Source organism: Choloepus didactylus, chromosome 8 (genome assembly GCF_015220235.1).
Source record: "Choloepus didactylus isolate mChoDid1 chromosome 8, mChoDid1.pri, whole genome shotgun sequence".
NCBI classification, from domain to species: Eukaryota; Metazoa; Chordata; class Mammalia; order Pilosa; family Megalonychidae; genus Choloepus; species Choloepus didactylus.
This window is the reverse complement of record NC_051314.1, coordinates 101,407,016-101,427,928: the sequence shown is the minus strand read 5'-3', so window position 1 is coordinate 101,427,928 and position 20,913 is coordinate 101,407,016. Positions and strand designations below refer to the sequence as shown.

The following is a 20,913-nucleotide window of genomic DNA, read 5'->3' as shown; positions in this document are numbered from 1 at the left end:
CATTTTTCCATGCGATACAACACTTTCATAAAGCATGTTTTAATAGATAACTATTACATGAAGGTACTGTAATTTTTTTAATTTTGAAACTTTAAATCTTTAAATCTTTCAAACAATCCAGTCACATTTACATGGGTGCCCAAAGCAAGATGGATATCAGTGCCAGTACTTATGTCATACAGCAACATCATCATATTCTTTGACAATTTGTAAATAATTTTCCATTTCACCAAGTTACAAAAATTTCCAGTTTCCCTTAGCAAGCTGAAGCTTATTCTTCATTTGTCAATGTGCATAAAAGCTGCTTATAGCATAGCATGGCATAAGCTCTTTTAAGAAATAAATGGTTCACGTCATCTATTTTGTCCTGAATTGCTTTCTGTTGTTAACTGCATTGCTTATAAATGGTCATAGTAAATTCAGCATGAAAGAGAATATTATAAAAAATACAGTAGCAGAAGCATTATCTATTATTTATATATGTTATCAACATACCACAGCAGTAAAAGGTTTAAATGCATATGGGTAGGTACCATATCTAAAAATTACTATAGTTCCTATTTAGTGTATTGGATTTTTTTTTTTTTTTAATGGAGTGCCTGCTATATCTAGAACATATACTGTGTGATTTGGTACAGTTAATTCTTAATGATAAAATAATGTTCATGTACTGACTGAAGGAAGTGAAAGGAGACAGATATTTTTTCTTCATTGTGATCCCAGATTTAACATTTAAATGAAGATCCCAAAGGACCATGACTTGTCATTATTTAACTGGTTTTCCCTCTTCTGTACTCTGTCTTCCATTTTAAAGCATCCTTTTGATTTTATTGATTTTATTGTCTGGAAAATCCAAATAATTACTCTTCCCAAAATGCTTATTCCATTAGAAACCCAATTTCATCCTCAACCTTAATTCCTCTTGCCATGTAATTAGACATATTCACAGGGGTTAAAATGTGGACATCACTGGGGGGCAATTATTTGCCTATCACATACACCATATCAATGGAATAAAAGATAAAAACCACCTGATCACTTCAACAGATGCAGAAAAAGCACCTTACAAATTACAACACCCCTCATGACAAAAACACTCATCGAACTAGGAATAGAAGGGAACTTCCTCAACCTAATAAATTGCATCTATGAAAAACCTAGAGTTAGTTTTATTAGCTTTATACTTAACGGTGAAAAACTGAAAGTGTTTCTTCTAACCTCAGAAATAAGACAAGGATGTCTACTGTGACGCAACACTTCTATTCAACCTTGTACTGGAGGTTCTAGTCAGGGCAATTAGGCAAGAAAAAGAAATGAGGTATCCAAATTGGAAAGGAAGAAGTAAAACTATTGTTATTTGTAGATGACATGATCTTGTTGCTAGGAAATCCTAAGGAATCCACTAAAAAACTACTAGAACTATTAAGTTCAGCAAGGTTGCAGGGTACAAGATAAAAAAAAAAATTGTATTTCTACACACTATTTAACCTGAAAACGAAATTTAGAAAACAATTACATTTATGATAGCATAAAAAAGAATAAAATACTTAGGAATAAAGTTAATAAAAAGTACAAAACATACACTGAAAACTACAAAACATCTTTGTAAGAAATGATTGGATTGCACTGGGGTACTTAATATTGTTAAGAAAGCAATATTCCCCAAATTGCATGTACTCAATACAATCCATATCAAAATACCAGCTGACATATTTACAAAAATTGAATAGATGATCCATATATTCATATGGAAATTCAAGGGATGCAGAACATCCAAAACAGTCTTGACAAGATCAAAGTTGGAAATGCAAGTCCTGATTTCAAAACATATTACAAAACTACAAGAATTGATATGGTATGGTACTGGCATAAGGACAGACATATAGATCAATGGAATAGAACTGAAAGTCCATAAATAAGTCTGTCCATTTATGGTCAATTGATTTTTTTAAAATAATTAACAAATTTTATTATCAAGAAACTCAAGTACTTGAGTAGTCGGGTACTAGGTTTTTAAAATGACTGTTTCGGATTTAAAATACCGAAAGATGACACTTCACAACAGGACATATACAAAAGCAAGGATAATTAAAATATTAAAGACTATCTAAATTAAAAGACCATAATTCAAACTGCTAATCATAATCTTTATGTCTTGGTAGAGCAGCTGCACAATTCCCATTTATGAAATATACCCCTGCTTCTTATGAAGACAAAAAAGACCACAAACTCAGTAATATAACTTACAGTAATCAATACTGGGTTTTTTTTGTGTGTTTAAGCATGCACTATTACAGAAAGCACAAAATCCTATTTACAGGGATTTTCAGTTTCCTAAAAACTTATCTTACGCATCTTTTTAAAGTGTGAGATACAAATATGCTGTATCGTTAAAGAAAAAGGCTTCTAAAAGAAGCATCCCAGTGTGCCAAGAGTAGTTATATAATTAAAGGAAGCTGGCAGACTGTGCCCTTTTTTAGTGTACCAACCTCCATTTTTGTAGTTGAATCCTCCATTTTTTATTATATTACCAACCAAACATGTACTCCACTGCTCTGGATACAAGACTTTCATCTTTTTTTTGGTGTGTGTGTGTCAGAAATAACCTGATAGTCACTAGAAGTTTTATATGCTGTAGCAAGAGGTCTCATGGTAGAAATCCTAGGATTACTTCCAGATTGGGATGGTGTACCTAAGGTTTTGATTGGTGGGGTAAAGGCTAGAGATGGAGATGACAAAGCACATCTGTCACTGTTTTCCATAACGCTTTTATCTATACATGGTTTTACACCAATCATGACAGACGCACCAAAAATCCTTCTATCTCTGCTTAAGGCTTTCTGGGGCTGCAGTTTAGATTGCTAATGAATATACATCCAATTTCCTGTGTTACACATCACATGTTTTAAGACATTCCTGTATTGTGCAAATTGTAATAATACATACGATGCAGATGCTTACGGAAACCCAAACACAGTCACCAAAATGTCATCGAGGTGATCTTCTAAAGTCAGAGAATCTCCTTGAGTATAAAAAGTATCCAAATTCTCATGTCCAGCTGCATCTGGAGGAGCAGGGGCTCACAGGCTTGGTAATGTATCAATTTATTTTACACTGTAAACTTGTTCCTTTTACCTTAAGTGTTCCTTTAGTAAAAATGTGTTGAAATTGGAAAAAAACAAAAAAAAAGTATCCAACTGGGCAGAAGATAATGAGGTCTTTCCTGGTTGGCCAATATTTGCTGGACTAGACATACTTTGTCCTGTTCCAGGAGTAGGTGTTGTAATTCCAACAAAAGGACTCTGCATTAATGAAATACTTGGCTGTCTTGAAGTTAAATAGGTTGACCCAAGTCCTGGGCTGGAAATATCATCATATACACTTCTAACATGTGGAGCTCCACTTTTATCTTTATGAGTTGGTACAACTGGTTGTGGTGGTGACCCACCTGTACGTAAAGGTGATCTCACTTCTACTGAAGGACCACTCAATAACTGATAGAGGTTGTGGAGTCACTGGAGCTGGCAAATCCCTCATTAAAAATCCAGGTAAGAACTGGGCATTAACTCCCGGCTTTGGAGAAGTGGGTGAACCCAGCATCATTGGTTCAGATCGTGAGTACAGGTCAGTTCCTCCCCACCAAGGCTTCTGCTTCCGGGGATCCAGGAACTCACGAGGCCTCTCGGGTGCGAGTCGCAATTCAGGAATGGACTATTCCGGCGTTGTAGGCATGTGGGAGCACAAAATCCGGCCCAGTCAGCAAGCGACATCGGTTTCTTCACCCTTTCCAGGGCCCGCAGCTTCCGGGAGCAACCTTGACAGCGGCGGGGTGTCGCCGCCTCCTCCGGGGGACCCACTAGGAATGCGAGGGATCCCAGGGGCTCCCTCCCTCTCCACGACTGAGGTGAGCGGCCAAAGCCTGACCACTACTGCCTTACAGTCTTGCTTGTCAGTTCCCAGGCCTGAGGCGTGGGTCGCAGGAAAAGTACTTTTTCACTCACCAAGTGTGGGAGCCTGGGGGTCCCCGGCCAAGGCTGCTGGTGCAGCCGCACCTTCACTTATCTTAGGACCTGCACGATTTTTCCGGTCAATTGATTTTTGGCAAAGGTGCCAAGACAATTCAATGGGAAGAGAATAGTCTTTTCAACAAACGGTGCTGGGACAATTTGGACATTCATATGCAAAATAAAGAAGTTGCACCCTTTCCTCATACCCACACACAAAAATTATTTAAAAACTCAAAATTTAAGAGCTAAATATAAGATCTAAAACTCTTAGAAGAAAACATAGGAGTAAATCTTCCTGACCTTGGGTTAGGCAAAGCCCTCTTAGATATGACACAAACACAAAGCAACAAAAGAAAAAATAGATATATTGAACTTCATCAAAATTAAAAACATTTTGCTTCAAAGGACACTATCAAGAAAATGAAAAGAACCCACTCAATGGGAGAAAATATTTGAAAATCATATTTCTGTTATGGGACTTGTATCTAGAACACATAAGAACTCCTAAAACTCAATAATAAAAGACAACCCAATTTAAAAATGGGCAAAGGATCTGACAGACATTTCTCCAAAGAATATATTCAAATGACTAATAAGTACATGAAAAGATGCTCAACATCATTAGCCACTGGGGAAATGCAAATCAAAACCACAATGAGATACCACTTCACATCCACTAGGATAGCTACTATTTAAAAAACAGAAAATAACAAATGTTGGCAAGGATGTGCACTAATTGGAACCTTTGTGCTTTGCTGGTGGGAATGTAAAATGGTACAGCTGCTGTCAAAAACAGTCTGGCAGTTCCTCAGAAAGTTAAACATAAAATTACCATATGATCTGGCAATTCCACTTCCAGGTATATACCCATAGAATTGAAAGAAGGGACTTAACACATACTTGAACACCAATGTTCATAGCAGGATTAGTCACAATAGCCAAAAAAAGGGAAACAACCCAAGGAATGAATAAACAAAATGTGGTATATATACACATGGAATATTATTTAGCCTTAAAAAGAAATAAAGTTTTGATACATGCTCCAACAAGGATGAATCTGGAAAACATTATGCTTAGTAAAATAAGGACAAATAATGCAAAATTTCACATATATGAAATATCTAGAATAAGCAAATTCATAGAGACAGAAAGTAGATTAGAGCTAGGAGGAGGTAGAATGGGGAATCATTACTTAATGGGTACAGAGTTTCTGTTTTGGGTGTTGAAAAAGTTTTGATAATGGATGGTAATGATGGTAATAGCATAACATTGTAAATGTAGTTTTGTAGGATATATATACCACAATTTTTAAAAAGCAAATGAAGAGACAATGTAGAGGAGTAGTTGCCTAGGATTGCAGAAGTGGAAGGAAATGGGGAATGGCTGCTAATGGGTACAGATTTCTTTTGGGGGTGATGAAAATCCTCTAAAATTGATTGTGGTGATGGTCCATAACTGTGCAAAACAAACTAAAAACCACTGAATTTTACATTTTAAATGAATGCATTGTATGGTATGTGAACCATATCTCAATAAAGCTGTCCTATTAAAAAAATAACACATAAGACATCACTTCATCCCCACTATGTTGGTTATTATAGGAAAAAAAAAAAAAAAAAAAACAAGCAGATAAGAACAAGTGTTGAGAATGTGGAGAAATTGGAATTCTCATACATTGTTGTTGGATGCCCAAGGATGGCAGGAAGAAGCTGCTGGCCCCTGCATCTGTGCCCTATGTGAGGAGCCAGGCCCACCCAATTCTGTCTGGGTAAACTTGCAAAATAAGACTGCCTCCTTCAGATGAAGGATTGGGGGCAATAGGGCTGGCAGCTGACCTGTGCCCTGATCAGGCTGACTGAGGACAAGCCCCTTTGGATGGGATACTTCCATTTGCTAAAAGAGGTTAAAAAAAAAAAAAAAAAAAAAAGAAAAAGAAAAAGAAAGTAGGACCTATCTGAGAAACAAGGAGTGAGGTACCATTTCTAACCCAGACACTTCCATCTAATTACCAACGGCTGAGGAGGGAGAGAGGAGCCAAAGCCAGGATGATTAATTTTTTAATGCAATTTTGTTGAGATATATTCATACACCATATAATCCATCCAAGGTATACAATCAGTAGCTCACAGTATCATCATATAGTTGTGCATTCATCACCACAATCAATTTTAGAGCATTTCATTACTCCAAAATAAAGAAAAAAATAAGGATAAAAAAGAACACCCAAAACATCCCATACCCTTTATCCCCCCCCCCATTATTTTTTTTGTGTGTGTGTTTGTTACTGTCAGATCCCAGAAAAAGAGTCTAACATATAGAAGGAATTTCTACCCAGGGGCCCCGTAGCTTATCTCAGAGAAACCAGATGTGCCATAAAATACGGGTTGAAGGCTGTTTAGAAATTCCAGTCTTGGTGGCACCTCAACCCCCAAAAGGCAGATAAAGCAAGATCAGATATGTCTATAAGATGAACGACCATAAGCATGCGGAAAAGGCCTGCTCCCCCCAAACAGATAATGCAGCTACACTTCAAAGAAGAGTAGTGCGACAGAACCCTAGCAATCAATCAGCTCAGAAGTTGATAAGCCCTCACCCAATCACGGCACAGGACACCACACAGCAGACACCCTTCCCTCCCCATGTGGTTTTTTTCTTTAAAAATGGCAGCTCTCAGGAAGAGAGCCGGAGCCATTTTCTTTCTTTTCGCTGGCTCCCACCTGCTTTCTTCCTCTAATGAATCTTAAACTTTCTACTTAAAATTTTGACTTGCTGCATTGTGTAGATTCTTGAACGACTCCGACCTGACAGTTACTAATCTGCCCATACACTGGATAAAGAGAGTATCAGTCACAAGGTTTTCACAATCACGTGGTACCACAATAAAAGCTATATCGTTATTCAATCATCATAGGATGATGATTAATTTTTGACATTAAGATTTGTAAAGAGCTGTCTTCTTTTGCTGCATTTCCTTCACAATTGACAATGCACTTAACAGTGGGGAAAATTTGATGGTCTTTTGGCCTAACAGTGAGAAGTACTTTAAAAAATGTGAGAAATTTTAGTAAGATATTTTGGTTGCACACTTAACATGAATCATCTATAGTTTTTAAAACAAAAGATAGAAGGGAGTAAATCAGTATTTTAATGCTTCTGAGTTTTAGTACTCTGTAATTTCTACCACTGTCCTAAAGAAGGAGAATAATACAAACTGCTTGTTTATTTACCAAGTCAGGCACTAGTTTGAGATCTTAGAGAAAATCCAAAATAAGAAACACCACTCCGTTTTTCTTGGGAGCCTTTTTAGAAGATAGACCCAAATTCTACGTTATTCAAGATTCCTACAAAGCAGTGGTGTTTTTCTGCATATAATTGACTAGAGAACAAACCAAAGAAACAGATGCTTGGTGTTTTATCCAAATTCTCAGTACTGCAGGACCTGACTTGGTAAAAGTCCTATTAGGAATCAGGAATATTGAACGGTGGTTTGGAGTCTGAGTTGTTTTTATATATCTCTATATACCCTGCTTTGTGCCAGCTATTATGGCTAATGATTTTCTGGAGCGTTATGCTTGACAATGTATGCTTAAAGATCCTCTACAGAGAGATCTCTAGTTGAATGGAAACCATTCTATAAGAGTTGGCAGGTTCTATGAACCTAAAGAGAAGACAATGTCTCCAAATAGCTTTAAGTTACTGCTAGAATTCCAAGTTCTTATGGGGAAAAAGAGGATTAAAGTAACTCAAGGGTCTCTTTGTAGGCAACTTAAAATGCAAAGTATTTTATTTTAAAACTTCTAAAAGTTGAAAACAAGATGCCCTAGGTTAAATAATATAGTTCTCTAAAGCTGCATGTGCTCATTTGGAGCTCGGTTTTTCTACTTGAAATATAAAAACAACTTTCTTAAACTCTTAGGTGGGAATTCTACTGTATTGATGACCTGTGATAAGATGAATTTATCAATCTCAGTTTGTAACACCCCTTTTGTTTTCCTTGGTAAGGGTTTTAAAAATTCTAGAATAGATGCATTTTGCTAGCCTTACACCAGCAATTTCATTCCAAATGTTTCCTGAGAGGTAAAGACCATATACAGGAATCCATCTTCATCCTTTCTCACTTTCATACATTTCAGAAATCGATGTGCAAACACTTACCAGGCTAGGCTGTGTCCATTCACCAATAGGAAGGCTTGATTAGCATTCAGATGTAATCACCTTCTAATAATTTTGATTAGTTACTCATGTTGACATGATCTGGTACAAGGAACTTGGTTTTATCCAGTATAGGATGCTGCTTCTCACCCTTTTATCTTTCTTTTATTACTGGGATTTTGGTAGGATGCTGCTCTTGGGTAAGTCAGACATTTTCTACTCTTTCTTTGGGTCAAGCAGCTTGAAAGTCTTCTCTGACCTCATGACAGTGGTGTGTGTGTGTGTGTGTGTGTGTGTGTGTGTAGTGTGTGTGTGTGTGTGTGTGTGTAGGGGCCTGAAGTCTAATAGTTTCTCACCCCGTTTGACTTCTCTGTATTTTATAGCTTATTTTCAGAGCACAGACATTTAAGCTAGTGTTTCTAAGATTATTTTGGCATTTTTTCCTTGTGAACATATTTATCAAATATTATATACAAGTATTTGTTTCGTGACTACATTTATATCATACTTCTCCAGGAATTTACTACTGGCATAAGAAGGAAGACACTTTTTCCTCCAATAGTAAGAATACAACATGTTTTTATGGAATTTAAAATTTTCATGCTAGATGGTAGTATGCCACTACTCAAAGTGTCCTCAGGTAGCTTCTTCTTGTGAAAATATATTTGGAATATTTAGGACTATGTGTTTGAAGAGTAGGAATATTTAATGCCTGTGAGTTCATTATGCTGCTTGAAGAAATGGTGGTGTCTCGTAAACATTTCATGATTCCTTGCCAAAATACTTTATAGAAACATAGGCTCCCAGGACTGAAAAGGACCCAAAAGTTCATTGATACCAGTCACACTTCTGATGCCTTCTCTTAGAAAAGAAAAACATGAAATTTCATGTAAGCAAGAAATCAGCTTTAAGGAAAGGAAAACTGAAGTACACCACTTGGTTCTTAAATATTTATGATCCAGGGAGCTAAGTAAAGAAATTGCCTGTAAAATAATTAGACACAAATTCTCAGGTACAACTAAAATTGGACTCAACTCAATCAGAAATGGCTGATTTCCAGTTGGGTTTTCCTGCCTTTCAATATAAAAATACAAAAGCTGTCTTACTGTCTAATCGCTTTATTGCCCTTCTAAAATTTTAACTTCAGTGCCTGTTAATGCTGTGAAGCATGGTTAGATAAGTATGAGACTTAAAATGTGTCTGAGGCAGATTAATAACTGCGTAAATTGAACTTTTTGATAATCACTGCAGACAAAATCGAATTAAAGAGAATTTAGTGAGTCAAAAATTATTTTCCTACCAAAATATTAACTTCTATAAACACTAACTTATGATTTATAATATTGCAAACAGCAGCTTAGTTTGTTGTCTCTTTCTGCAGCAATCAAAGTGCATCTAATAGTTTCAAGACCTAATTTATAATGTGAAGTTATATTTTCAGTCTGACTTTAAAGTTAAGAATTTTTATAAATATTTAAAAACACTGAAGATAAGACAGGTTGATTCAGGGAATTTGATGAGATACTACAGTAGACAATACCAATTTGGAGGTCAGATGGCTCTGAGGAAAATATAATAGTGTAACTGCATGTATACATTCAAGTATGATAAACACTTCATAAGAACATAAATTATATTGTCTTATATATTCATATATGAACAAAAAAAGCCAAAAATTTACCTTCTCTGTAGAAAAAATAAAATTAAAAATTAAATATAAGGTGATATATTAGCTCATTTTATTTTCATTTAATGATAGTAGCAAAAATATTCAAAGGTAGCAGATTAGGGATACTGATAGGAAAGGGGAAGGAATAGAAAGGATCAGGGAAGATGAAAACTTCAGCTTTTATGTCCTCTAAAGAACCTTTATTTTAAAAATCCATTGTGTATTCACTCTTGTATTATTATCTGTGGGAAACAGGGCCTGAAGTTTCTCCTCTCCTTCCTGCATACTTGAGGTGGGGGCCTAGAACACTGGGCTCCTGCCGAGATGGAACACTGTCAAGGCACACCTCGTTAAAGTATGTACAGACGTGAGAATGCAGCTGAGGGACTGTTTTCTTTTATTGTCCTTGAGATTGAGATAAGAACCTTTTGCAGATTGATGTAAACAACCATGTGAAAATGTCTACGTGCACAGTAAAGCATTACTCTACCCTAAAAGCCTAATAAATAAGGGTTTGGGGACCGGGACACACACACTTTCCCTATAGGCGGTGCGTCCCCTGCTCCCAGTCTCTCAAAGATATTTTTGTCTTGGATTTCATTTCTGCTTCACCCGCCGGCAACAATTATCAGATGTACCAATTTTATGATGATTGACCATTATATGCAAGGAAAAGGTAAGGTCCATAAAAGTTAAGGGATTTATTCAAAGTTAGGAGAGATGGCAAGAGACTGGAAATCAGTGTCCATTTCACTGTAAACTGAGATTTTAGTTTTGGTCTTAGTAATTTTGAAAATGGTAACATTGGGCAAATAATATTTTAGTATCTCACTTTCTTATTCTGTGAAATCAGGAATCAGAAAAATAATATATAACAGTAAAATGAGGGAGCTGCCTAGATTTATCAAAACAGTGTTCTATGCTAAAAAAGAAATTAGGGAAATGCTTGGATAAACAAAGTTAAACAGGTTTTGAAGCTATTGTATTTCTAAGAGCCTTTGGTAAATTAAGGTTCATGACAGTGGTATGCTGCATTTCCAACAGTCTTTGTTTTATGCTGTACCTATGGATGTCTCCTAGGACACCATACCATGTGTTTTAATTTCCTAACTGCTAAAACAAATACCATACAATGAGCTGGCAGAAACAATGGGAATTTATTGGCTCATGGTTTTGAGGCTAGGAAAAGAAGTCCAAGATCAAAGGCCTCAGCAAGGTGATGCTGTCTCCCCAAAGACAGTGGCATTCTGGGGGCTGGCTGTAGGTGATCCTTAGTTCTTGGTTTTTCTGTCACATGGCAGTGCACATTATGGCATCTTCTCCTTTCTCTTCTGGGTTCCACTGACTTCCAGCTGTGGCTGCTCTCTGTGGCTTTTCTTTCTGTGTCCAATTTTCTTTATTTATAAGGGTTTTAGTCATACTGGATTAAGGTCTACATTCATTTAGTTTAGGCACAACTTAACTAATAAGATCTTCAAAGTTCCTATTTACAAATGGGTTCATACCCACAGGACCAGGGATTGGGACCTGAACATGTGAGGGACATGATTCAATCCCCAACACCATGGAATCCAGCTGGTAAATGCTGGCCTCCATAGTTGTCCATGTGAAAAATGTAACTCTAACTCAACTATTTTGAACTCCTGCTATTTCAGTGTCTACTTCCATCACTTCCACAGCTGCATGAAAATTGAAGAAGCAAGTTGAAAGAGATACAATGTTCTTGTTTCAAATGTTGAAATTGACTGATAATTTTGCTTTACCATAAAGCAGTGTTCTCACAGTGTGGTCCACAGACCCTACAGTCCCAGACCCTTTCAGGGTGGCAAGCTGAACTAGTCACTTTTTCATGGGACACCATTTTTACTTGAAAGATGACTGACAATCTAAGGTTATTCAGACTTGGGTACTTGCAGACATTTTCTTGAAATGTCAAGTAAATCAAATGACAGTATTTGTTGCCAATAATAAAATTTTAGCCTTCACGTGAAAATTAAAATTTTGGAAACTTGTAACTGCCACTGTGATCTTGACAGCTTCCCAATAATTAAGTCTTTTTTGATGAAACTGATGGTGATATTAACAAATCTGATTTTTTAAATGTGTTAATATTTAGAAGAATTACATAATGCAGAGAACCAACACTTGCCAAATTACCAATGCATGAAGTTAAAAAATTGTCAATGGGTAAAAGATCCATTCAAAATGCAAGACAGACAAGTGAATTGCAATGTATAAAAAAAAAAGTATATAAAAAATTCATTGACATGGTTTCAGCCACACTGCAATTAACTCTTAAGAAATTACCACTTGTCAAGTTTTACGGTAACATTAAGGAAAACTATCCACAATGATCTGAAATGCTATTAAAAACACTTAATTTTTAAAAATAACAAATTTTTTTCTGTTTCAGTTTCGAATATGGATACCATATAAATATGATAAATATAACCCACGTAAACAAAAAATTCTTTGGCATCCTCAATAATTTCAACAGTGTAAACGGGTCCTGAGGCCCAAAAGACTGAATATATAAATGGACCATATATAAAAATAGAACTCTGGACCCACAATCTGTAGCAATCAGGCCAGAAAGCCAAATCAACATTTGCAGTAACCACTCCTGGAAGTTAAGCCACAATTTCCTTAACAATTGGCCCCAAATGGTAAGGAATTGATAATTGTATCTTCCCTGGGTTTTGCCCGGGCTTCCAATTTAGGACCAGCCAATCACAACTGAATATGTTCCTCTAACCAATCACATAAAATGCCCTGCTTCTGGTTAGCCTCTTCCAGCTTCCCCATGCCAACAGCCTCCAACAGGGCATATTTGAATACCTGAAGTCTTCCTTTTTTCCCAATATAAAGCTCTGTGCCTTTGAGTCTCTGACAAATGCAAGTGATGGTGGCTGACTCCCTTGCTGTAGCAAGCTCTAAATAAATAAACTTTGCTTATTCTCATTTGGGTGGTCTTCATTTATTTCCATTTGAGGACTTCTGTTTATCTCATCACCAATAGAAGAACACAAGGAAAAAAACAATAGAATTTGTTCTTAAATATAAATGGGGGAAAGAGAATCTAAGGTTCTTCTTAATAGAGTTACATTAATATCATGTATCTTTTAATGGGAAGATAAAGCCAAAATATGAACGGGGAGGAGAAAAACATTGATTTTAACATGCATACATAGGTCAACATGATCAGAATGTTATTTCTTACAATGAAGAAACCATGGGACACATTTTGCTTTCAGATTAAAACAACTGTTTAACTATGTGTTTGGACTGCTGATCTCAGAGGAAGCTGGTGCCGTTTTGGGACTCTATTTTTATATACTCGGTTATTTACATAGATAGGGAAGAGCCTTTTGGGGATTGAATCACATATCCCACAAAAGATACATTTAAGTCTTAATCTGCATTTCTGTGGGTGTGAACCTATCCGTAAATAGGACCTTTGAAAATGTTATTAGGTAAGGTGTGGACTCATTTGTGAATAGGATCTTGGAAGATCCTATTTAGATAAGGCCAAATGAAATCAGGGTGGACCTTAATCCATACGGCTGAAGTACTTGTTAAGCAAAGGAAATTCAGATGCAGTCAGTGGAAGCCAAAAGTCAGAAGAAGCCAGAGAATGAAGCAGATTGCCATGTGATGGAGCAGAGATGCAATCCAAGGAACACCAAGGATGGTGGCAAGTGGCAAGCCAGCACCAGAATGCCACCGACTCTAGGAGAAAGCATGGCCTACGGAGTCCTTGATTTTGGGAGTATTTCACAGGCTTGATGGTCACTCTTTCATTTCCAGTAACAAAAGGACTAAACTACAGAGTCACAAAATTCCCTAGACCAGGGAAAGAATGGTCCATATTCAGTTCTAAGAGAATAAAATATATATTCATAATGTATAGACTAAAGCTTATCAAGAATATTATAGAATGAATAATCTAATAATTCCATAAATACTCCAGAGATTACCAGTAAATATTTTTTCCCTTTTCTGTGGAAAGGAAAATAAATAATCTTTAATTGACTGCTGGCATAGGAATGGCTTTTATGGTTAATTTTTAAATTTTTAGTTTGTGTAATTGTAATTACCATTTTGTTTTGTGATTTAAAATGTTGTTAAATATATCATGACATTTTTCTATAACCGTATTTTAAGTCATATGTTGCCTTAATAGCAAGTCTATTTTTGCCCCTCTGAAACTGTCTGTTCACCTTGCTCCTGGATGAACATTTAGGTAATATCATATTTTCTGATCATTCATATTATAAAACATCCAACCACATTAAGTTGCTAAATATAGGCTATCTTTGTTGAGATTCCACCAGTCCTCCCTCCCTTACCCATCCATCTAATGTAGGATTTAAAATGACTCTAGTCTGGCTCTTCCTCCCACCATGCCCACATCTGGTATGTGGGAAATACTTACGTGTCTCAAATTCTGGGAGTTCAGGCTGATTCTAATATAGCAGCAGCAACCTCTCCTTCACTCCTACTGTTGAATAGGTAGCTCAGGTCCATCCCCCCCAAAATTGTGCAGGTTTCAACATAAGATTACAAAACACACAAAGAAACAGAAAGTGATGGCCCACGCAAAGAAAAAGAGCAAAGCATTTAGCTCTTTGAGTATATTTAGGACCATTTTTAAAAATTCTTTGTCTGGTATGTCCTGGGTCTGGACCTCTCTGTTGCTGGTTTCAAAAAGAAAAAAAGTCATAGTAGACCTTGACCTGATTTGCTTGACCCCTACTGCTGAAACAGCTCCCTCCCTAACTAGGTTGCAAAAGTTTCCATTTCTCTTTTCCCACTTACACATCCCATAGATAAACGCTTGTTTTTAACAGCTCCAGCCAGACCAACCTTAATTAGTTTTAACCACAAAGACAGTGCAGTTAAAAGAAAGTTAACCTAGGAGAAAACTCTGCCTAATTATAATAGTAAAAATCACACTCACTGAAACTGCCACTTACTAACCTAGTAGAATAGACCCTCCCTTACTAACTTGTTAAAACTTTCACTTCACTCTTTTTAGAACAAGGGATTTATCTAATCCCAGGACAAGTAACAGCTTTCTTCTTTCCCCACAGAACTGAAACTAGTGAAACATGCACTGAAAAGAACAGACTGGAACCTAAGATGACCCTGGGATATAAAATACCCTGCGAGAGGAATTAAAGTGGGCAGAAACAACAGGAAAGAGGAATACGGGACTTGAAAGAAAGCAAGAAGTCTGACCATCATAAATTTCAGCAGCATCACAAGCCCACTCCTCAAGATAACAGAACCCATCAGCCAATAATAATAACTAACTTGAAACCCTTAATTTAAATGTGGACACAGCCGATAATAACCAACTTGCAATCATTAATTTGAATATTTATTAACCAATCCCAATGTGCCAATAGTCCTAATATCCCTAACCCCTTTGTTTAATCCAATAAATATCCCTCAACTTTTCAGCTCGGGAAGACAGATCTGAGAAAAATACTATCCTCTTGTCTTCTTGAGGCTAGCCTTTGCTAAATAAACTTTTTCCCTTCTCAAAAATCTCCATCTCTACTGATTGGACCTGTGCTCATCAGGCAAGGACTCACTTTCAAGCCACAACAAAATTAATTTTCCCTGATGCAAGAAGAGGAGATTCCTCTACCTCCTCCTATTTTCTAAAAGCTTTTTCTTCAGAAAACTTGAAATTGTAAACTCTTTCTCTGCCTCTTTGAGATGTACATAAATCTTTCTAAAAGTTAAATAAGCCTTTGCCAGCTTTAACAACCCAGAAATGTCTTTCTCAAGGACCTGAGAGCCATCTCTCTGAGATGTAAACATCAAAGAAGATAGCAGTCTTAACTCCCCATCTCCAGGGAAGTTTAATTTAGGTAACTGGCTTCAAATTGTAACTATCTACTTATCATAGAGATATGAGAAGTTTTATTATTTCTTTGGATAAAGGCAGTTAGCAAACACAAAGGCCACGTTAATTACCTGCTGGGTTTAAGATGAACTATTTGTGACAAATGGTACTGTCAAGTCCTCTTACTTGAGGACTAGTTACGTATCTTGAGAACATATATGTAATGGGTTGTATCTGCATGACTATATAAAAGGGTGAGTTTCTTTCTTTCTTTGCAATCTCTAGCAGATTGCCTGTGATGCGCATCACATTCTGGTTTAATGCTTATTCAGTAATAAAACCGTTTTCTTTCTCTTCTACCTTGTGGAGAGGTTTTCTGGGTTGGGAACAGATTGTATTTTTAATTATATTTCCCCAACAATTCTCTGAGACAAATATAAGTGGACATTAAAATAAAACTATTTCAGCTAAGGCCTAGGAACTAGAACTACCAATTATAATCTCATGCAAAAATGAGATTTCGGACCATCTATGCTTGACTTGTAAATATAGCTAAGAACTCATCTTGTAATCCATGGCTCCTCATCCATTCAAAGGTATAAAAATATTAAAGCAGGTGGGGATGGAGAGTTGGAAATTGGAGAAAGGATTTTGTTGAAGACAGCTCTGATTTGAGTTCTAGAAGGAGGGCTAGGGTGCTTTCTCTTCCCCTCTAAGCCTAGTGAAAGGGGCTTTAAGGAGATCAATCGGAGAGCCTGATACTTCCCTTGGAGCTTGGGGGAGACGGTATAATGTCCATATACCAGCATCAGGCCCAACCTAAGACAACTAAAGGGCAAAGGCTGTGGCAAAAGTCCAGGCAGCTAAAGAGAAGAGTGAGGATGGGAAATACCTGCACTCTCACCATGTAAACTGTGTGTATCCTCTGAAAGCCAACACGGAATTGTCTTATATTTTGCTCTTGAAAGCAACATGGATGAGCTAGGAAGCCTTTAAGGTTACAAGTATATTGCCAGATGCCTGGAGTCAGAGGAAGGTGTTTTTGTTTCTCAGCTGCTAAAATAAATACCATACAATGGGTTGGCTTAACAACAGGAATTTATTGGCTTACGGTTCAGAGGCCAGAAGGCTTGCTTACTCCCAGGGTTGGTCTCTTCTGGCTGGCTGGCAATTTTGGGGGGTATGTTGGCTTTTCAACACATGGCAATGTCTTCTCCTTTCTCTTCTGGCTTTTGTTAACTTCCAGCTTCCTGCTTCTCCCATGGCTTTTGTTTCTGTGTCCAATTTTCTTTACTTATAAAGACTTCAGCCATACTGGACTAAGGCTCACCCTCATTTAGTCTGGGCACACCTCAACTAATAACATCTTCAAAGGTCCTATTTAGAAATGGGTTCATACCCACTGGACCAGGGTGTGAGTCATGAACATGCCTTTTGTGGGGGACATGGTTCAATCTCCAACAGAGGGAAATACTAGTCACTATCCAGGAGAGATGCATTTGCTTGAATCAAGGGAACTGCAGCTGGGAGATACATAAAATGATGAGGGAGATGTGATTAAAAGTGGGATCTGAAAAACATTAGAAGTACTCCATGAGCATATACACCATAGCTTTATGTCCATGTTAAGTTTCTTGAAATTGATAATTATACTTAAGGTGGTTACATCATAAGTGAATATCCTTGTTCTTAGGAAATACACATATAAGTATTAAGCATCACCTATACAACATACTTTCAAATGTTTTAGAAAATAGAAAAGTAGATAGATAGACTGATAGATAAATGGATGGATGGACGGACAAATGTTAAGATAGAATGTTATGGCAAATTTGGCAAAATGTTAAAAATTGGTGGATCTGGGTATTAGGGTCGGGGGTATGTTGGAGTTCTCTGTATGGATTTTGCAGTATTTTTGCAACTGTTTCGTAAGTTTGAAATTATCTCAAAATATAAAGTTTATAACAAAGTGCTCCAGGACAGAACCCAGAGCACTGACACCAGATCACAATAATGCTGTTTATGCAAGACTTTTTTTCCCCCACTTCTCCTCCTGCCCACCTCATTTTCACCCTGCACTGACACTGGTGGAGTCAGAAACCATGCTGGGAAAGCTGGGGGAGGAAGGCAAGAAGCACAGTATGATGAAACAGAGAAATTAAGGATGTCCCTTTACCCACTGCAGGCTTTCCACCTAAAGCAAACCTGAGCTGAGGGAGAAAAAAGCTTTAACTTGAAAACATTTGGAGTATTATATGCAAGTAAGACATTTTAATTACTGAAATGAGGTTTCAGTGACCGGAAATGACAAGACATTTTATATTTCCGAGAATGATAAGAAAAGGCAATGGCACCTATCTGAGAATTCATCCAACAGTAGGGAAAAATTAGACCCTTAGATGGGCTACGTGAAGATTCCCCTTAAAGGGTCACATGAAGAAATTGGTGGAGGTTTTAGTTATAATAATGGGAGGAAAATAGAGTCAGTTTTTGATCATCCTTGCTTGTTTAGTGTATTGGTTAAAAGCACATATGGCTCAGGGGTAGATACATATAATTTTAGCTGCTGTTCTGAAGATCTATCATCAAATGTTCCTGTTAACACATTTTACATATTGTGGTCTCTCCCCCCAACTTAAAAAAAAATAGCCTACCCATTTGCATAGAAGTTTCCGCCTTGTTTGATGACCAGAGATATTCTGCTTGACTTCTCACAATCCTTCCATAGTGTACATATGTACTAAGTCTCAGTCCCATGAGTTTTTCTGGTTCTAGATTATCTTTTAAAAATTATTATTAATTTTCATTGGAAAAATTATGCACTTATACAAAATTTAAAAGGTATAAAAGAGTACCAACTAAAGCAAAATGTTAATTATAGGGAAAACTGTGTGTGAGGGGGATGTATATGGGAACTCTGTTTTCTGCAGGATTTTTCTGTAACTGTTCTAATTTTTTTAAAAAGGTATAAAAGAGTATAGAGTTGTACTGTGTTGATTTGTTCCATCCAAATTCATGCCCACCTTGAACTTCAGAATGTAACATTATTTGAAAATAGGATCTTTGCAGATGTAATTAGCTGAAGTCATACTACATTAGGGTAGGCTCTAAATCCAATGACTAGTGTCTGTACAAGAAGAGGTGATGACACAGAGAGATACTTAAAGGGAAGAAGACCATGTGAACACAGATACACACTCAAAGAGAATATGACTATGTGAAGAAATTGGAATGATGGAGCTACAAGCCAAAGAACACCAAGGATTGCTAGCAACCACCTGAAGCTGAGGAAGAGACATGGAACAGTTTTTCCTGCAGAGCCTCCAGAAGGAACCATCCCTGATAGCATCTTGATTTTGGACTTCTAGCATCCAGAACTGTGAGAAAAAATTTCCATTGTTTTAAGCCACCAGTTTGTGGTAATTTGTTATGGGCCACCTAGGGAACTAATACAACAGTGAAAAGTCTTTTTCCCACTCTTGACCCACTACAACTTTCCCTAGAGGTAACCTATGTTAACAGTTTCCTATGTGTCCCTGTTGCCTCTAGTTTCTTGAAAAGTATCTTTGCCTAAAATAAGATATAGTGAAATTGTCACTGATATCCAAATACAGTCCAAGGTTGGAGGCTTGATTTGAACTGGCAGTCCAAACACAAGAAAAGGAATTAAGACAGAGGAACTGTCCAAAGGATTTCCATGATGGTAACTCAACCTAGAGAATAACTGTGTTAGACTGTAATTAGAGAGATGAGCTGGATGGACTGGGCATAAATTCTGATTTACAAGTGAGATCCAGGTTATATTACAGTATGGGAACCATTATAAGGGCAATGTAAAAGGGATGAGGTGTGGTAATTTAGGGGCCAGGTAATAATATACAGTATCATGGTTCCTATATAGGCCAAATGGGCTGTGACTACTCTGTTCTTCTCCTTCAGTGAAGTATCACATGAGCCTAAGACTCAAAATTACTTTCTTAATGGCTAAAGCTTGATGGAATAATATTTTAGAGGTCATTCAGCATATTTGATACATGTAACATTATGAACTTCAAATATCCTACCATCTTCATAGAAGAGCATGTTTAATATCATAACTACCACTACCACCATCATCATCCTCTACATAGCTTCTGATGAACACTACCATCACACCACAACCATCATCAGTATGACTAACATTTATTGAGCCCTTACTATGTGCTAGGCATCTTAAAACAGCTGCCATATGATTATGATGACCAAGCCTATGAGTAAGTACTATCATTATGCCCATTTTATAGATGAGGAAACTGAATAATGGAATGGGTTAAGTAATTTAATTGAGGTCACCCAGTAAAAGATGAAGCCAGGATTTGAATCCAGCATTCTATCTGACTAACCTGTTATCCGGGGGCATCCATGGAAGAGTAAAATACGTATCTGAGGACAGAAAGTAAGGACAGCTTCCACAGACTCATCAGTGAGATTCACACAATGTCCCATATGAATTTCCTATTTAAAAGAAAAGAAAAGAAAAATATAAGTCTGTAGTACGTATGAAAAAGTTTGAGAAATACTGATATAAAAAGAACCAAATGTCTAATAGCAAGAAAACTACATAGAAAGGATCAATATTAGTTTACAGTAATTTGGAAAGTATAGTAACTTTAAAAGTTAAATGCCCAACCATTTTATAAAGCAATCTGGCAATATCTATTAAAGCTGAAGAGAAGCATACTCCATACCCAGCAATCCCAAATGGTAGATGTCCATTATAGAGTAACTCTTGGAATATGCAAAAAGAAATTAATAAATATGCCCACTGTAATATTATTTTTAACAGTAATCAAGTAGAGAAAGGGTAAATAAACTATTAATTTATAATGATAAATTATTAACAGAATGGAATAAAATAAAACAGTTAAAATGAACAAGATCTACTTGTATTAACAGACATAAATCTTAAAGATAATGTTAGTTCAGCCACTTTGGAAAACAGTGTGATAGCATCTTTTACAGCCCAACATGCACTAGACGACACAACCCAGAAATTCCATTTCTAGGTATTTACCCAAGAAAAGTACAAGTATATATTTACACAAAGATTTGTATGCAAATGTCCATAGCAGTATTATAATAGTCCCAAACTGGAACAACTCAATGCCCATCAAATGGTGACTGTATAAAGAAATTGTGGCATAATCACAATATGGAATACTAATCAGCAATAAAAAGGAATTGAATAT

The 20,913-nt window shown here is 36.7% G+C and overlaps 1 protein-coding gene, 1 long non-coding RNA gene and 1 pseudogene across 6 annotated transcripts in view; 1 reads left to right on the top strand and 2 right to left on the bottom strand.

Moving 5' to 3' along the window:
• The window catches only part of AMN1 (antagonist of mitotic exit network 1 homolog), a 70,921-nt gene that overhangs the window by 1,794 nt on the left and 48,214 nt on the right, over positions 1 to 20,913 (bottom strand). For 3 of the 5 annotated variants that reach the window (XM_037845506.1, XM_037845510.1, XM_037845511.1), the window contains one exon: positions 20,068 to 20,179. In XM_037845506.1, coding sequence (XP_037701434.1) covers positions 20,068 to 20,179 — 112 coding nt within the window. Of the gene's footprint in view, positions 1 to 17,007; positions 17,256 to 20,067; positions 20,180 to 20,913 lie in introns of those variants that run through there. The other 2 variants (XM_037845507.1, XM_037845508.1) reach the window with 2 other exon arrangements.
• On the bottom strand, positions 2,061 to 3,702 carry LOC119541476 (annotated as a pseudogene).
• On the top strand, positions 10,381 to 16,042 carry LOC119541477. The gene is made up of 2 exons (XR_005218285.1): positions 10,381 to 10,504; positions 14,922 to 16,042. It is a non-coding gene; the product is annotated as an uncharacterized LOC119541477 (long non-coding RNA).